Raw genomic sequence first — 14,893 nt, 5'->3', positions numbered from 1 at the left:
AGACACTGGATCTCCACCTCTTTCTCACGGCGTGCCATTTCTTTTTCTTCTCTCCAGGTTGCATAATATAAGTAAGTCTTCTGTTTGTCTTTGCACTCAATGGCACCTTTTTAAAATATGTCCTCTTATCTGGGTGGAGCTAAATATCCTGAACCGGGCTCCCAAGCAAGGTGAGCTGAAACTCAGCCCCTCCTCCTCCCCCTAAGAGGTGTGAATGGCTTTTCCATTATCTGATAAAAACGACACTGGTGGAGAGGAGGCCAAGTGATCAGCCCTCTAATAATCATGCATAAGGCTCGAGAGGGCTGCAAATAATGAGCTCCTATCTGTCTGCCATCCTGCCCCTCGCTGAGACTCGGAGTGCTTGTTTGCAGTGAAAATGGGAAATGAAGTGCTTCACTTGGGCTTCCGGCAGCCAGTCAGAAAGGGTAGAGTGAGAGACAGACAGAGACAGAGAGTGAGATGAGACACGAGAGGAGGGTCTCTGACACCAACAAGAAAGTAAAGCCCCTAGAGACAGGCTGCTTTTTCCATCACCATGACAACCTGCAGGGAAAGAGAGAGTGGGAGAGACAGTGATGGTAGGTGTGGGTAACGGGAGGGTGGGTAGCGGGGACAGATGGGTAGACTAGTCATTTTTAAAGAGTTTCATGCGCCTGATGTCAGTTTCAGTGGCTCCTGGGTGCTGCGTGACAGACATCATAATTTTTCTCGGTTCCTCTGCAGGATTGTGAGTCTTTCAGCAGACTGATTGGGTTTCCCGCAGTGTGAAGAGCCACAAATGGACTTGACGCTTTGATTAGAAAGCTCATTAGTACAAGGCCTAGGATCTGACTTGAGAAGATTAAGAATAACAACAAAAAAAAAAAAAGACAGAAACATTAAGCTGTGGCCACGGTTCCCCCTGTGTGCTTCAGTCAGTTTTTGCTCAAAGAGCCACATCCAACAGCTCGTTACTCTGATCAGTGCCAAGGCTGCACAAGGAAAGATTTGCATGCAAAACTCCGGCCATCTTATCAGGCTAAATCATAAGGCTACAGCAGATAAGAGAGTCCCCTCCCTCCTTAATGAAACCCAGCAGATTCACCTTTTATCTTATATACATTGTCTGGTCACAGGCAGTAAATCTCCATGCACAGGAAGGGACAAGCCTAAGAGTGAAATACCAAGCTGTCTCCTAAAAGGCAGCCAGTCAGCACTGTGGACTCACGAGTGTTGGCTGAACCCACCAGCCACCAAGGGTTGTTTCATTTTTTTTTGCCTTCTCTGGTTTGGTTTTCACACTATTGAAATCTTTCAAAACCTGGTGAGCTTGTGAGATACTTCACATCATCGACATCAAACTTATAAAAGGACTCAAATTCAGACGTTTAAATGTGTATATAATAGCCTTCTTTTTGCACATAGAGAAATGGTACAAGTCAAAAAGCTCTGATGCATGGTGACTAAGTTTATGAATTAAATATTTGGTTCAGCTATTATGACTATTGTTACAGGACTCCTCTGCCCCAGTGTTGGTTGTGTTAACATCAAAATCAGCATAGTTGCACTCGCTCAGATCACACATAGCTACCCATTCCATGCTTCTACCTAAGCGCCTAAAAAGCACTAATTCTCTGGATCACAAAACCCAACAAAATGTATATGTATGCAGTTATGGTTTAAAACTTTCTATTTCTCAAATTGAAATAAAGCCTATGTTTCATGAGCGCTATTCGCAATCTTATAAGCAATTTCTAAGACACATGGTCATCTCTCTAGGAAGACATCTATCATCTTCGTTATTGAAATTCTGACTTTTTGAGATTGGTGTTCGGTTACAATGATGTATCACCGTTGTGCTGCTCATTTTAAGCCTTAATTTAAAACTGGACCGGTTATAAATCCTACACCCGGCCCTTCTAACCTCCCTGTTGTCCTCTGAATATGTCCGCAGTACCTGGAAACCATCTCGTCACGCCAGATGGACATGCAGAAGTTCATCTCCGACGGCTGCAGAGAGGCTCTGCTTGAGGAGAAGAGACGCTTCTGTTTCCTGGTGGACAAACACTGCATGTTCTCCTATCAGATCACCGCCTTCCACGAGAAGGTAAGGAAGAGAGGGAGAGAGGGGAGGTGGGAAACAGTGAGAGAGGGATCTGGGAGGGATGAGGGAGACAGGATGAAACCATAAAGGATGGATGAGAAGAAGGAGGGCTGGGGGTGCAGGAGAAGGAGTGAGGCGGTGAAGTGGGGGAAAAGGAAAAAGCCCAAGAACAGACCGGAGTCGTCTCCTTTTCTGATTGCTGCAACATTTATTATGGTCACATATAAAGGCAGGCTGGTCTCGGGTGACAGATGAGGCAGATTTTTGCCTGATGTAAAGCATTTGAGGCTGCATCACAGTCTCCAAGCAACAAAACCATCACGGCTGTCCAGTGGATAATTTCTTCTGGGCTAATAATAGCTAAAGATAATGAGCAAAAAAAGAAAAAGAAAGACAGGCTACCTGGAAAAGACTGTGTCGTCAGTGTACATCGTTCACTGAGGCTGCTAGTAAAGTGAACATACCAGTCTGATAAAGTAGATTTGTTCCAGAGTTTAGGGTTTTTGTGACAGGAAATGACTGTCTTTTACAACAAGCCTTTGCTCCAAAACACCCTGGCTTGCAGCTTAGAAGTTCAGCTCAGTGATCAAACTGCTCGGTAGCCACCAAACTAATGTCAGCTGATGAGGTTTGCTATCTAAAAAGCTGACATTGTGGAAAAAAAAAAAAATCAGATCATGTAGCAGCTGTGATTTATCCATTCCCAGTAAAAAATCTGCACATAAATGACTATTTCTGCTCCCTATTATTTATATAGACAAGTTGAAACTATAGAAACACTTTGACTGTTGCCCAAAAACTGAGGTCTCTATAATCATGCGTATCATGCAACCATGCATAATATTCAAAAAGTATTTACTGTCACTGTATTGGCTTATAAAATTCATTTGCAAAAAAAAAAACATGTTTGAATTTGATAGCAAATATACAGCTTCCCAGTTGTTAGCCAGGACCGCTGACAAGGGAGGGGGGCAACTGTGTCAGCTGTCCCGGGCCCTGGGCGGGACAAGAGAGGGCTCAGGAGGGCTCAACTGTCAAATAATCTGCTGGAATATTGTGACCTATCAGCAGTTGGGACTTGGGGTACGGTCAGGCTGAGGGTGTGGGGGTCATATGAAGATGGTGTTGTCCCGGGCATGGGCAAGACACACGACAGCCGCGCTCTAACCCACTGGGAGCCTATTTTCTACTCACTAGACTGTCTTGTCATGTGAAATTTACAGCCACATCGCTGACAAAGACAGCCATAAAGCCTGTTTACTGCTTGCTCTTATCTTTTCTCGACGTCTTCACCGTCTCCAGGCGAGAGAGATGCTGGCAGTGAAGCTCCCCAGCTGGCAGGAGAAGTGCAGCGACGCCACCAAGGTGCCAGACACGGTGATGACCATGATCGATGGGCTGCGTACCCCCATGTCCAACACGCCTGAGCCGTCGCCGCTCGTCGAACGCTACAACAGGGTGAGTGTTTGCTAATATTAACACTAACACTGCCTTGGGTCGGTGAGGAGCCTTGAATGAAACCCTACACCCAAAAATGTCTCAAAAATGGTGTGTTAAGTGAGATGGGCTTACACCGCAGGATGACTTTACAGGGGATACTGCGATACTTGAAAGTGGATAAATCTTTGTTCTGTTTTTGATAATGTCTTTTGACAAATTGCAACCTGCAAGGTGCTCCAGATAAAACCACCAGATTAAAGCATCGCCAAATGGGACCTAAGTAGAACAAATCGTGCAGAAAAAAATGACTTGTTGATGTGTTTTATCTTGTTGTTGTTTGCGGCTTATCTTACAAGGGTCATATCTGTTGTGAAATGACATCGAGATCAGCTGTATCAGTTGGAGGCTGTTGTGTGTAAACTTGTCGGCTATGGCTATCAGTATTTCCCCTGGCTATCAGCCAAGGGAAATGTGCTGTCGTTCACACCCTCAGATAAAGTCCACTCAGTGGAGTCTCATGGCTCCAGCTGTTTATTGCTGCGTGGGAGAGAGACAATAAGCTCTAATCACATTAATGACTGTTTGAACGCCCCTACCTTGATAAGCACTTTACCACTGTTGAGCATATGCAGCATAACAGGCTAGTGTCGTCACTGAGATAAGGAATTTGTTATGATATAAATACTGGATTACCATGTTTTATCTGCAGGACGCCTGTGCTCCTCACATTATATCAAACTGCTTCCTTTAGTTTTTTTTTTTTTCATTACGTATCTACTAATTCTTGTGTTTGTGATTTCCCCAGAACAACGTGGAGGCTGTGGTGCCTCCTCCAGCCCCTCAGCTGAAGGCCCAGATCAGTCCGCTGGCCAACATGTTCAACCCAGAGCCCCGGTCCCCGCTCACCTCCTCTTCAGAGCACAACTCAGGTACTGCCGGCCCGCATGGATACACAACACATCTGGTTACTGATTGGCCGAGAGCACCGTTGGGCCAGGCAGTAAATAGATGCACTGTCCCATCAAGTTCCAGTAGAAAGAGCATGCATTTTTTAAACATAGCCTAATTTTCACAGCTGATTTCAGTTATTGCAACTTTAAGCTCAGATTTAAAAGAGCCCAAAATCACCGTTTAAATTTGATTTAAATTTTTGATGTCTGATCAGAGCAGCCTCATTAGGTCAGTCACTGTATTTTTAAGTTTTGTAGACTCTCAATCCTACTTATATCTGTTTGTAAAAAAAAATGCACACACATATCTTCAGCTAAATATGTACTTGTAGCATTTACAGAACAAATATAAAAAATATCACCCAATAGTACGAGGGCTCTGATCTCTGTTCTGGGCTCCTCTGTCGCCTCCAGACCAGAGCAGCATCGGGGAGGGCAGCCTGTCCAGGTCGGTGTCCCAGTCGTCAGGTCTGAACCTGGGCAGGAAGCCCCGGGTCCGGACCATCTTCCCCCACACGGCGGGCAACAACGACACACTGCTCAGCTTCGACGATGGCGACATCATCACCCTGCTCATCCAGGAGGAGAAGGACGGCTGGCTCTACGGTGAACTGGAGAAGACAAGACAGTACGTTTGTTAATCTGTGTTTGGATTCACTTTATAACTCCTCATATGTGCAGATTTAGGATGTCTGGCAAGCATTAAATCCCACCTCAAGTCAATTTACACACCTTTTTCAGGGCTTTGTAAGAGAAATTCATAGTATATATTATTGTTTATTTCTATATCCCTGATTATAACTTGCTCAGTGAAGGGCGGGGAGCTGTATTGTATGAGTTTTCAGGTATACATTACCTGTTTAACAATGGCAACAATCCCAACTTCATTGTGGTCTGAAAGGTTTCATTATAGAATCTATTGTGCAACCTCAGTGCCCAATTTAGGTGAATCAAAATACAACCTGTGACACACCCACAGGAGGAAATGTACTTTCATTCCAGCAAATATGCAGCTGCACTGACACATAGGCATGTCTGACATTTGCGAAGTGGTCATACTAGTTTCTGCCTGGTGTGTGTTAATATTTTTCTGCGCTAATACATCATGGTTAGAAACGCAGAGACATGAGAGGTATGCCTGGCTTGACAGCTGTAAAGCTCAATATCCCTCTTTCTTTCTCTTGCTCTGTCTCATCACATAGAAATATCACTCACAAAATGCATATGTACAAAAAATGCAAAAAAAAAAAAATCGTCTTAAGAAGTTTTAGTCTTACAGTCTTAAAATCATGTTTTTCTTAACAGCAGTGCCAGTGGGATGAGATAATCCCACTTGTTTCTAATGTAGTTTTAATTGTTTCAGGAATTTTTTGAAGAACAAGTATAAATATGTTGCAAAAAGGTAGTATAAGGCAGATCAGCCCAATAGTATCAAGAAAACGACTCTTTATTTAAGAAAACAAGTTAGGAAAACAAAGTGGCAGAAGCTGGCATTGAAAAACAGCCATTTTCTCATCCCACTGGCAGAGTTTCCACATTAGTTAAGAAAAATCAGTCTTGAATATTCAGTGCAAGATGAAGTGACTTGTTATAGTGCCATTTTTTCAAAAGCAGTCTTTTATAACCCACATGGTGATGCATAAATGGTTCCCTCTGACTTGTAGTAATGGGTGATAATCAGGAGGATGTGACAGGGAATTGAATATGTCAGCGAGGATGTAGAAGCAGTTCTTGGAAATCACACCTTTGCACCTCGCCTCCTGATGGCAGAGAGAGAGGGGGGAAAAAAATCGTAATTGTTGGCACGGCAGCCAACAAATTCTTTCCTGTACAGTTGTTTGTTCGACAAACAAACATTGCACCCGTTAGCCTTGTGTGTCTCGTTTGTCTGAATTGTCAGGTTCGGCGGCGTTATTGTTCCACCAGTTGTGTTTTGCATATTTAACAGCTGCGGCGGCACAGGCCAGTGAAATAGCCTGAAAATTGCCTGGATAATTGCAGTCATCTTCAACAACTCTCCATCTCGCCCTCTTTTACTCCTCACTAGTGCTATTAGGACTCATAATGCAGACGAAAGCATTAATGAGCGCCGCTTCCACTCCTTGTGTCGATCATGTTTTTTCATTCCCACATTGAAATACAAATGAATGGAAGCCTTATCTCTTCTCTTACTCTGTGTGTGTGTGTGTGTGTGTGTGTTTAAGTTGCTGTTTGAATTGAAATGCTTCGAATATGAAATGCTGTCAAGAGGAGGACGCTGAGATAACACGCAGCAAATTCTGTTTCTTAACAACAAATCCAATGCACTGGCCTGATGAGCCGTTCATTTCCCCAGACGGGACTTGGAGTGAATGAAGTCTGATACTTTATGTCTGATATCTGTGTTTTATTCATATCAGCTGCTCTCCATCCAAAACAGAGCGAGATCTGCCTGTAGCCTCATGCACACAAACAGCATGGTGGCTTTCAAATGGTGAATGTTGTTTTTCCGGCTCAGATGACTGTATGTGGTTAATTATTGAAAAATTCCCAGAGGCTGTGCATAATATTTATCATTTCTAAAGACACAAGGAATTCTTCTGTTCTGCACTGATTAATTATTTACTTAATATTTTTCACATTAAGTAAATCATCTTGCCTGAGAAAATCACTTCATATTTATTGTTTAAGTGGCTGTGCACTGAGCTGATGTTCACTTTACTACCTTATGTTGTTTTCCAGATGATATTCCTGACATTATGGTGTGTTTTCCTTCTTTGTTTCAGGCGAGGCTGGTTTCCCTCGTCTTACTGCAGACCTTACACTGAGCCAGCGATATCAAACAGGTAAGACGAGAACATATCGCATCACTGATCATCAAACGGTGATTTCTGCACAGCCCCATTTGACGTGTAAACCTTTATCTTTCGCGATCTAACGCGACATGTTTTGACATTTGGCAGCAATCTGGGCACACCGGTGCGCAGCCTGAGTGTTGCCAGTCTGCCGGAGCAGGAGGAGGAGGAGCCGGTGTTGCTGCCGCCCCCAGACTACAGTGACGACGCCCCCTCCAGCCCGATGGTCCGCTCAGCGCCCTTGCCACACAACACGGTCAGTACCGGCCTTCACAGGAACTCTGGCCTTTTTACTGAGGAGTGATTCTGATGTGAGGCGTGGACGCACCCCTCTCACAGGAAGTGACCAGTCACAACTCAAACAGCCGTGAGCAAGAGAGCTGGATTCACAACTTAGATCTTTTCCCTCTCTTGTGCCTTTGGTCTCTGTTATAAGGCATCACAGGCTGGCTGAGTGTGTTGTGTGTCACAGTAGTCTTCATATACACGGATAAAAAAAAAAAAAATCAGAATAAATCTAGACTTAAGTATAAGGTCTCTTTTATTTGCGAGGAATCTTTGCATCGCCTTGGTACCTAATTAGGAATATTCTATATTAGGAACCTATTTTGTCCAAAATGTTACATAACAAGGAAACATGATATAACTAATGTAGGATTCCACACAGTGTGGCGTTGCCAGTTTCCATGGTAATCGAGCCTTTTTGCAAAACTAGACTTAAAAATAAAACCACACAGCTAGCTAGCCAACACTGACTTAGGATACTTCTGGTAGAATAACTGGCAGCTAAGCTAGACAAGTGATATTGTACAACCACAGTTTTCGGCTTGCCACGCGGTCATATGGGATGTCCTACACAGCGAGGGAACTGCCTAATATTTTCTTGAAATCTCATCAAATCAGACAACCTATCAAGGATATGTCTTGTTCCCTCCTATAATGTGACAGTCCTAAGTGACCATATTTTCTAAAAATGCTGCCAAACTACTTTGCAAAGGAGACAGAGTCACAGACTATCTCTCTTTTTTTTTTAATTGGTATTCAAGATTGGAGTTTAGGCCTTGCATTTGGATGGTGAGTGTGGCTAAAAGAAGCTTTTCCTTCTGCAGAGTCTAAAACAAAGAAAGTTATTTCTTTGTTCAGTGTCTTTGTGCAAAACCCTAAACCTCTGCCTTCTCACCCAGTGGATACGAGCACCAGCTAAACAGCTTCAGATGCAAATGATCGCTGCTGAGAGCAGGTGTCGACTGACCAGAGATATTGGAGGCCCATTTTCAGCCTGTGAAGACACTGTGGGGCTGATTTTGGTCTGTGATTGATGGAGCCCATGTGGTTGTTACAGTGCCAGCATTCAGGTCTTCATTTCACATTTGTGCAAAGGCCTCTACATTAGTGTTTGGAATCAAAATACAACAGTCGTGTTACTTTTACTCTCTCTTTTTTAGAAAATACACACATAGGCCTCCTCTGGCATGTTACTGCTCACACAGAGTAACTTTAACATGACTAGTTAGTTTGCAGCATATGTAATGAAGTGCAAATGTTGCTAATTGAAAAGTAAAAGTAACTTTCCACAGCAACTACATTACATCTTTAATGACACCCGATGTCTCATTCCCGACACACAGCACAATCAGATCCCAGAAATCTTAATCTGAGCAAAGTTTATGACCGGAGTGCTTGTTCTGGAAGCTCGGGGAAGGGTAAAGTGAACAGGACATGCTCTCCCTTCCCTAATAAGTATTGCTGATGTGCCCTTAGGCCAGGCACTTAAACCCAGTGGAGCTCCAGTAGAGCTGCCCTGAGGCAACTGGGAGGGCCTGTGATTGCACTGGGCAGACGCCACGCTTGAATGTCTTTAACATGGCGGCTGTGAAGTGGGGCATCACTGCACAAACAACACACACACTCAGTAAAAAGCTGGTGCGTGGAATATCTTTATTGCCCGACATGAATCGCCAAGTGCTCCACACCCTCACAACAAAATACCATGACACACGACCATATCCAACTTTAACTTTAATGCTGAGGTAATAAATTCTTATCATCTCCTAACTGCGGAGTCATTGTCTCCACACCCTTCAAACACACCTCAAAACCAGTGACCCACTTCAAGGAAACAGTGGATGTTTACATACGTGATGAAAAGGGTGGTGATTTCCAGAATGTGTGAGTGAACCTGAAAAAAAAAAAAAACAGGTTTTGCTTGTGTTTAGAAACATTAAAAAGAAAAATAGCTGAAAACAATGCAGTGCTCAGACTGAAATGCTGGTGATTCTTACAGTCGTCTAGTCGCCGCAGCTCACATGCTGTCTTTCATATGCTCATACTTTGTTCTGGCTGAAAGGAAGTCTTTCACCAGGAACTTTCTGATGAGTCTGGATTGGCCTCAGATCTCAAATGGCAGACCTCGACAGGCCTGTCAGCACAGAGAGGTCTTCATTATTGAAACAGATTCCAGCAGCGAGACATATTAACTGCACTGCACCTTTCTTTCTCACTTATTATGGAGACTGTCCACCTTCACATGTAGTATAGCTTATTGTCATTTTATTGCTAAGCTCATTATAAAACAGAATTAATGGGGGGATACAGTAACTACTGTTTCCATTGTGAGTAGTTTGTTTCCAAAACACTACATATCCAATTTGACTAGAAAAAATCATTGTCTGGAGTAATCTCGCAAAAATGTTACGAATCCAGCATCTATCCAGTATTTGTCAAACAATGGATTGAATGATCAATTATGGCATCATTTCATTTTCTTTTTCAATATCAGTCACCAAGAGTTTGGTAAACTATATATTTACACTGCAAAAAAAAAAAAAAAAAATCTCGGTCCTAGCAAGTCAGTCACGCTCTCATTCAGTCTTAAAATCTTGTTTTTATTAAAACAAGTGTCAAAAATCCAGTGGGATGAGATAATCCCACTGGTTTCCAATGCAGTTTAATTTGAATTTTTCTGGAAACAGGAAGAAACATGTTGAAACCAGGCAGAGCAGGGCAGATCAGCCCACTAGTATCCAAAAATGACACTTGATCCAAGGAAATTCCTGAAACAAGGTGATTAGCATTGGAAATAAATTGGATTATTTCATCTCACTGGCAGATTTCTTTAATATAAGACTAAATGACTTTTGATTTTTGACTTGACTTTATGCAGTGCACCATGGGTTGTCAGTGTCTAAAATGTGTACTGTTCAGCAGTAATGAATGCTGTACATTCTATGGTAAAAAAAATCCCCTGTGACACAACTGTACGAAGAGACAGTCAGACAAAGAGAGGGGCAGAGTGAATGACACTAACTCAAAAATAAAAAGACATCTGAAAAATGCTCCCGGCCAGGTTTTGCCTCTGCTCAGGAATGGAGAGAGAGAGAGAGAGAGAGGAAGAGAAGGAAGAATAGAGGGCAGGAGGGTATAGACACAATTTCATTTAGCATTTAGGGCCCTGCACTCACTGTGTCAGCTGGTTGAGAATGAACTAGTAGCTGTCCAGAAGGCAGAAAAGCCCCGACACACCTCTCAGCCTCTCCCGGTCTCTGCCCCCCCTCCCTCGCCCGACCCCCCTCAGTGTCCTCTGTATCTGCTGCCTCAGTGCTTTGGGATAAAACACACCAGCATGAACAGCAGGAATCCCAGTCTTTCCCGTCTCTCTCTGTATTTTACACCTCTTTTTAAACAAGCGCCCCTGTCTCGCCCTTGGTCTAGTTTTGTCAGAATGAATATAATAATGCTGCATAACGCTGCCGCTCTCCACCGTTTAGTCAGGTGATAGCAGAGGGCTGACTGTGCTCTTTAGGTTTGTTATTGTGGCTGTGGGACAGAAGTGGACCTTGTAACTGTTCATTATGAGGTTTGTGTTGATTCACTGCTGGATGTAGCCTGCCCTCTTGTGGAAGAACAGAGTAATGTTTGCCACGGGTGTGAATCTTTGGCTTAACGGAGATTCAGTTCAGTTTACAGTTTAAACACAGCTTTTATCCTTAGGAATTAGTCTGTTCAAGTCAGTGGTTACTTGAATTGCATTATTTATTCTAAAAAAAAAAAAGTAGTACTGACAAAAAAGTTGTAGTTCATAGTATTCTATTAGATCAACATAACGCTCAATTTTTTTTTAAGAATCATGAATGATTCAGTTGATTCAGATTTTCATATCGATTCAGGCTGAAGTCAGAGTGATCCATTGTATTTCTCGATGATTCCTGCAGATCAACATGGTTGAATCAATGGAAATTATAATTATTATCTATCACTATATATAACTCTTACACCTCTAGTTGTTAGCCATGATTAGAGGCATCTCTGCAAGCTGTGAGATGCTGAAAAACAGATACAGTATAGAACTTAACAAGAGTATTTAGGATCCTATTGTTAGCAGGTGGATCCACTTACATCTGTGTCAGGCTGTCTGCACATATTCAGTGAATGAATGCATGAATGGATGAGCGGGAAAATCTTAATGTGACTAGATGCTATCTGATCTGATCTGCAAATAACAGCTGAAATGAAAAATTGACAGCTCACTGACCATATTTACTATCTAAGTTTCTTTACTTACTTAATTTAACAAATACTTCCACTACTTTTTAATTTTATTTTTTATTTTTTTTTTCAAATAACTTCACTCCAGTGTTCCTCAAGGCACATAGCTTATCTGTCACTAATTGTAACCCTCAACTTTATCGTCCTCATGCTCACTTGGCTCTGAGGAGACGATAAGATTGTCTCCAACCTCAAAAGAGTGAAAAAGTGTCTCCCTCGCCGGCCCTTCTAGATCATCTAGATTCCTGAGTGTGTGAGGTCTGCGAGGTTATGGTACACTCTGCAGAAATCCGTTGACAAGTCTTATCAAACCAGTCCAGCAACACTGACTTTCATGGCAGCTGGAAGGAGGGCTGTGCTGGTGGAGGTGTCGGGGTGTGTATAGTGGTGTGTGTCAGGTGTTGGTGCTGCATGTTATCTCGCTGTGTGCATCTTCAAGGGTTTTTTTCCTCTAACCCTAACCTTTTTTTTCTTTGTAACAGGTTTCCCTACTCAATGGGACAGGAAAGGCTCCTTTTCTAGGGTGAGTGACCTAACTAAGCATGACTAATCAAACCTAACCTATTAAAGGGACAGTTAACCCAAAATACATTAAAAAATATTTTTCCATAGAGTGCAGTCAATCCAGCCAAATAGTTTCTGTGTGATTTGTTCAGGTTTCCAATCTTCCGTGCCTCCCGTCATTGAAATGCAATGGAGCTGGACGGGTATTTGTTTGCAGAGCTCAAACCGTCAAAACTTTACATGTGAAAAACTCAACAGCAACAGTTCCTACAGTTCGCTGGCACAAAGCTGTTGCTGTTGGGTTTTTCACATTTTCACATTTTGAGCTCCACAAAACAATACCCATCCAGCCCCACTGTATTGGGGTGAAGGGAGACAGAGCGGAAACTTTGCCAAATTACGCAGAAACTATTTGATAGATAGATTGCACTGAAGTTAACTGGAAAAATGTCTTATATTTTGGGTAAACTGTTACATTAACACCGATATGTGTCATTAACTAAAAGTGAACTGAAGATTAATTGATGGTGGAAATGAAGTCATTCCGGCATTGTGGTTTCAACCAGACTGTATTTGCATTTTTCCCCTGCAGAGGCGGGAACCCCTTTGCGACGGTGAAGCTGAAGCCGACTGTCACGAATGACAGATCGGCACCGATCATCTAACCCGCCAGAGCAGGAAGATTTTCACCGTCATCATGCCTTCAGAGGAATCACGCAACATGGGACACCTGCACCACGCCGAATGTCACCCTGAACCTGACGTCTCGCCAGCCTGCATGCTCGTTTCGCCCAGCAGCAGCCCGCTCTGTCAAAGGAATCCATCGTGTTTTCAGAAGGCCATGCTTTACCGTGCGAGTATGTTCTGCACATTTGCCACAGCAGACAGACTTTGTGTAATCAATACATGAAGCAACAAATCCATCACAATCTCCACTCAGTTTCCTGAAAAGCTTTGTAACTACCTAAGCAGATATGTTGTGGTATGCACACAGTCTGTATGCATCTTAGAAGAGTAGTTCACCCCAAAATGAAAATCCACTCATTATTCACAATTCCCACGTCAGTCAAAACTCCACTGAGGTTTGTAGCACTGTGAGACACACAGTGAGTTAGCTCTCTGCTTAGTGAAACTTCTAAAGTAAAATATAGGCCATAATGAAGTAAATGTTGGACTTTGGGACTCACAGTACAATCATTTGGCTTCAGAATAGTTGGATTATGCTGGCCGAGGTATTTGAAGAAATTTGATTGACATTTTTATGCTTTTTTATGTGGAGCTGCGAAAAGAAGGCCTGCTTAACTTCACAAAGAGAGAAGTGGATGATGAGATAACTGAATTCTCATTTTGGAGAGAACTATTGCTTCAACAGAATGTCTTTTAGAGGAACTGTGTTTTTCCAACAGATGCCACGACTTTGCCGCAAAGTCAGTTTAGGCTCATCCGGCCCTGATAACTTGACAAAACCCACTGATCCAGACGATAAGTGAGCGATATTGATGCTGAAACACACCAGCACTCAGGCTGCCTTCCGGACTCAGCAGCAACTGGATTGTTATTTTTATTTGTCTATTTCTTTTTTTTTTGTAATTAAAAAAAGGCGTTGTGATAGTTTCAGTAGAAATTGTGAGAATGAAGGGAGAGTGACGTGTTAGGAAAAGGTTGTTTGAGTGGTGGTGTGCTTCAAGTGAAGGCATTATCTCTTATATGACCAGTTAAAAATGAACAGGCTATTTATATACAGATATAAGTACATTTTGTAGAGATATTTAAATAAGATATGTATACAGAAGTCTATTCTGTGAAAGTGCCCCTTTGTACCATGAAATAATTGGCCATAAGGCTCAATCTGAGCCATTGAAAGTGTCCCCTTTTGATTTTAATTTGCCATTGACTGCTGGAATGTATCTTAAATGGGTAGATTGACCTATTGATGAAGGGAACATTTTTTCACTCCTCATGGTTTTACTGCTGTAAGTGTCGGGTCCCAGTATTCCCTTAGCTTTCACTGTAAGCTGTAGGTCTTGTATACAGTGCACCCTGTTTATACAAAGTGAAAGTCCACCTGAACTGATGGACATCGCATTGTATTTGAATATGGTGGGTCGTTTTTTGAAATATACAAGGTATCAAATATATTGTGAGAAAAGGGAGTTTTTTTGCCTTATATTTACGGATGAAAGCTTTACAGAATCGTATGATGAGGAGCTGATTGCCACCTGGAATAGAACTGAAACAACGTGGTCATCCTCCCTCATAGACCCACTGATGTGTGTATCTGAACTGATTTTACTGACATAGTTATTCCCACATGCTCTTTTTAGTGTGTACCTTGCCACTGTGTTGACAAATGTAGTCTTTTTATTTCTCAATAAAACACCAAAAAGTAAAGGTCTTTGCTGTTGAGATTTATTGTGAGTTTAACTTCCACTACAAACCAAACTTCTCTCTTTACTCATGTACTCACTTTCTTTTTGCTCTTATTGGCTTCTATAACTGGCAAGACAGGAAGAACCTCCGAAACAAGATCTGGA

At 42.5% G+C, this 14,893-nt stretch overlaps 1 protein-coding gene across 1 annotated transcript in view; it reads left to right on the top strand.

The window, feature by feature from the left end:
- Positions 1-14,750, top strand: part of baiap2l1a (BAR/IMD domain containing adaptor protein 2 like 1a) — a 34,709-nt gene extending 19,959 nt beyond the window's left edge. Inside the window, exons 7-14 of the mRNA XM_030078681.1 lie at positions 1,937-2,089; positions 3,389-3,544; positions 4,332-4,455; positions 4,891-5,104; positions 7,242-7,301; positions 7,419-7,566; positions 12,338-12,378; positions 12,952-14,750. Coding sequence (XP_029934541.1) covers positions 1,937-2,089; positions 3,389-3,544; positions 4,332-4,455; positions 4,891-5,104; positions 7,242-7,301; positions 7,419-7,566; positions 12,338-12,378; positions 12,952-13,024 — 969 coding nt within the window. The 3' untranslated portion in view covers positions 13,025-14,750. The remainder of the gene's footprint in view (positions 1-1,936; positions 2,090-3,388; positions 3,545-4,331; positions 4,456-4,890; positions 5,105-7,241; positions 7,302-7,418; positions 7,567-12,337; positions 12,379-12,951) is intronic.
- The last annotated feature ends 143 nt before the right edge of the window (positions 14,751-14,893 follow it).

This window comes from Myripristis murdjan, chromosome 19, assembly GCF_902150065.1.
Source record: "Myripristis murdjan chromosome 19, fMyrMur1.1, whole genome shotgun sequence".
NCBI lineage: Eukaryota > Metazoa > Chordata > Actinopteri > Holocentriformes > Holocentridae > Myripristis > Myripristis murdjan.
Note: the sequence above shows the minus strand (reverse complement) of the source record. Positions and strands in the feature narration are given on the sequence as shown.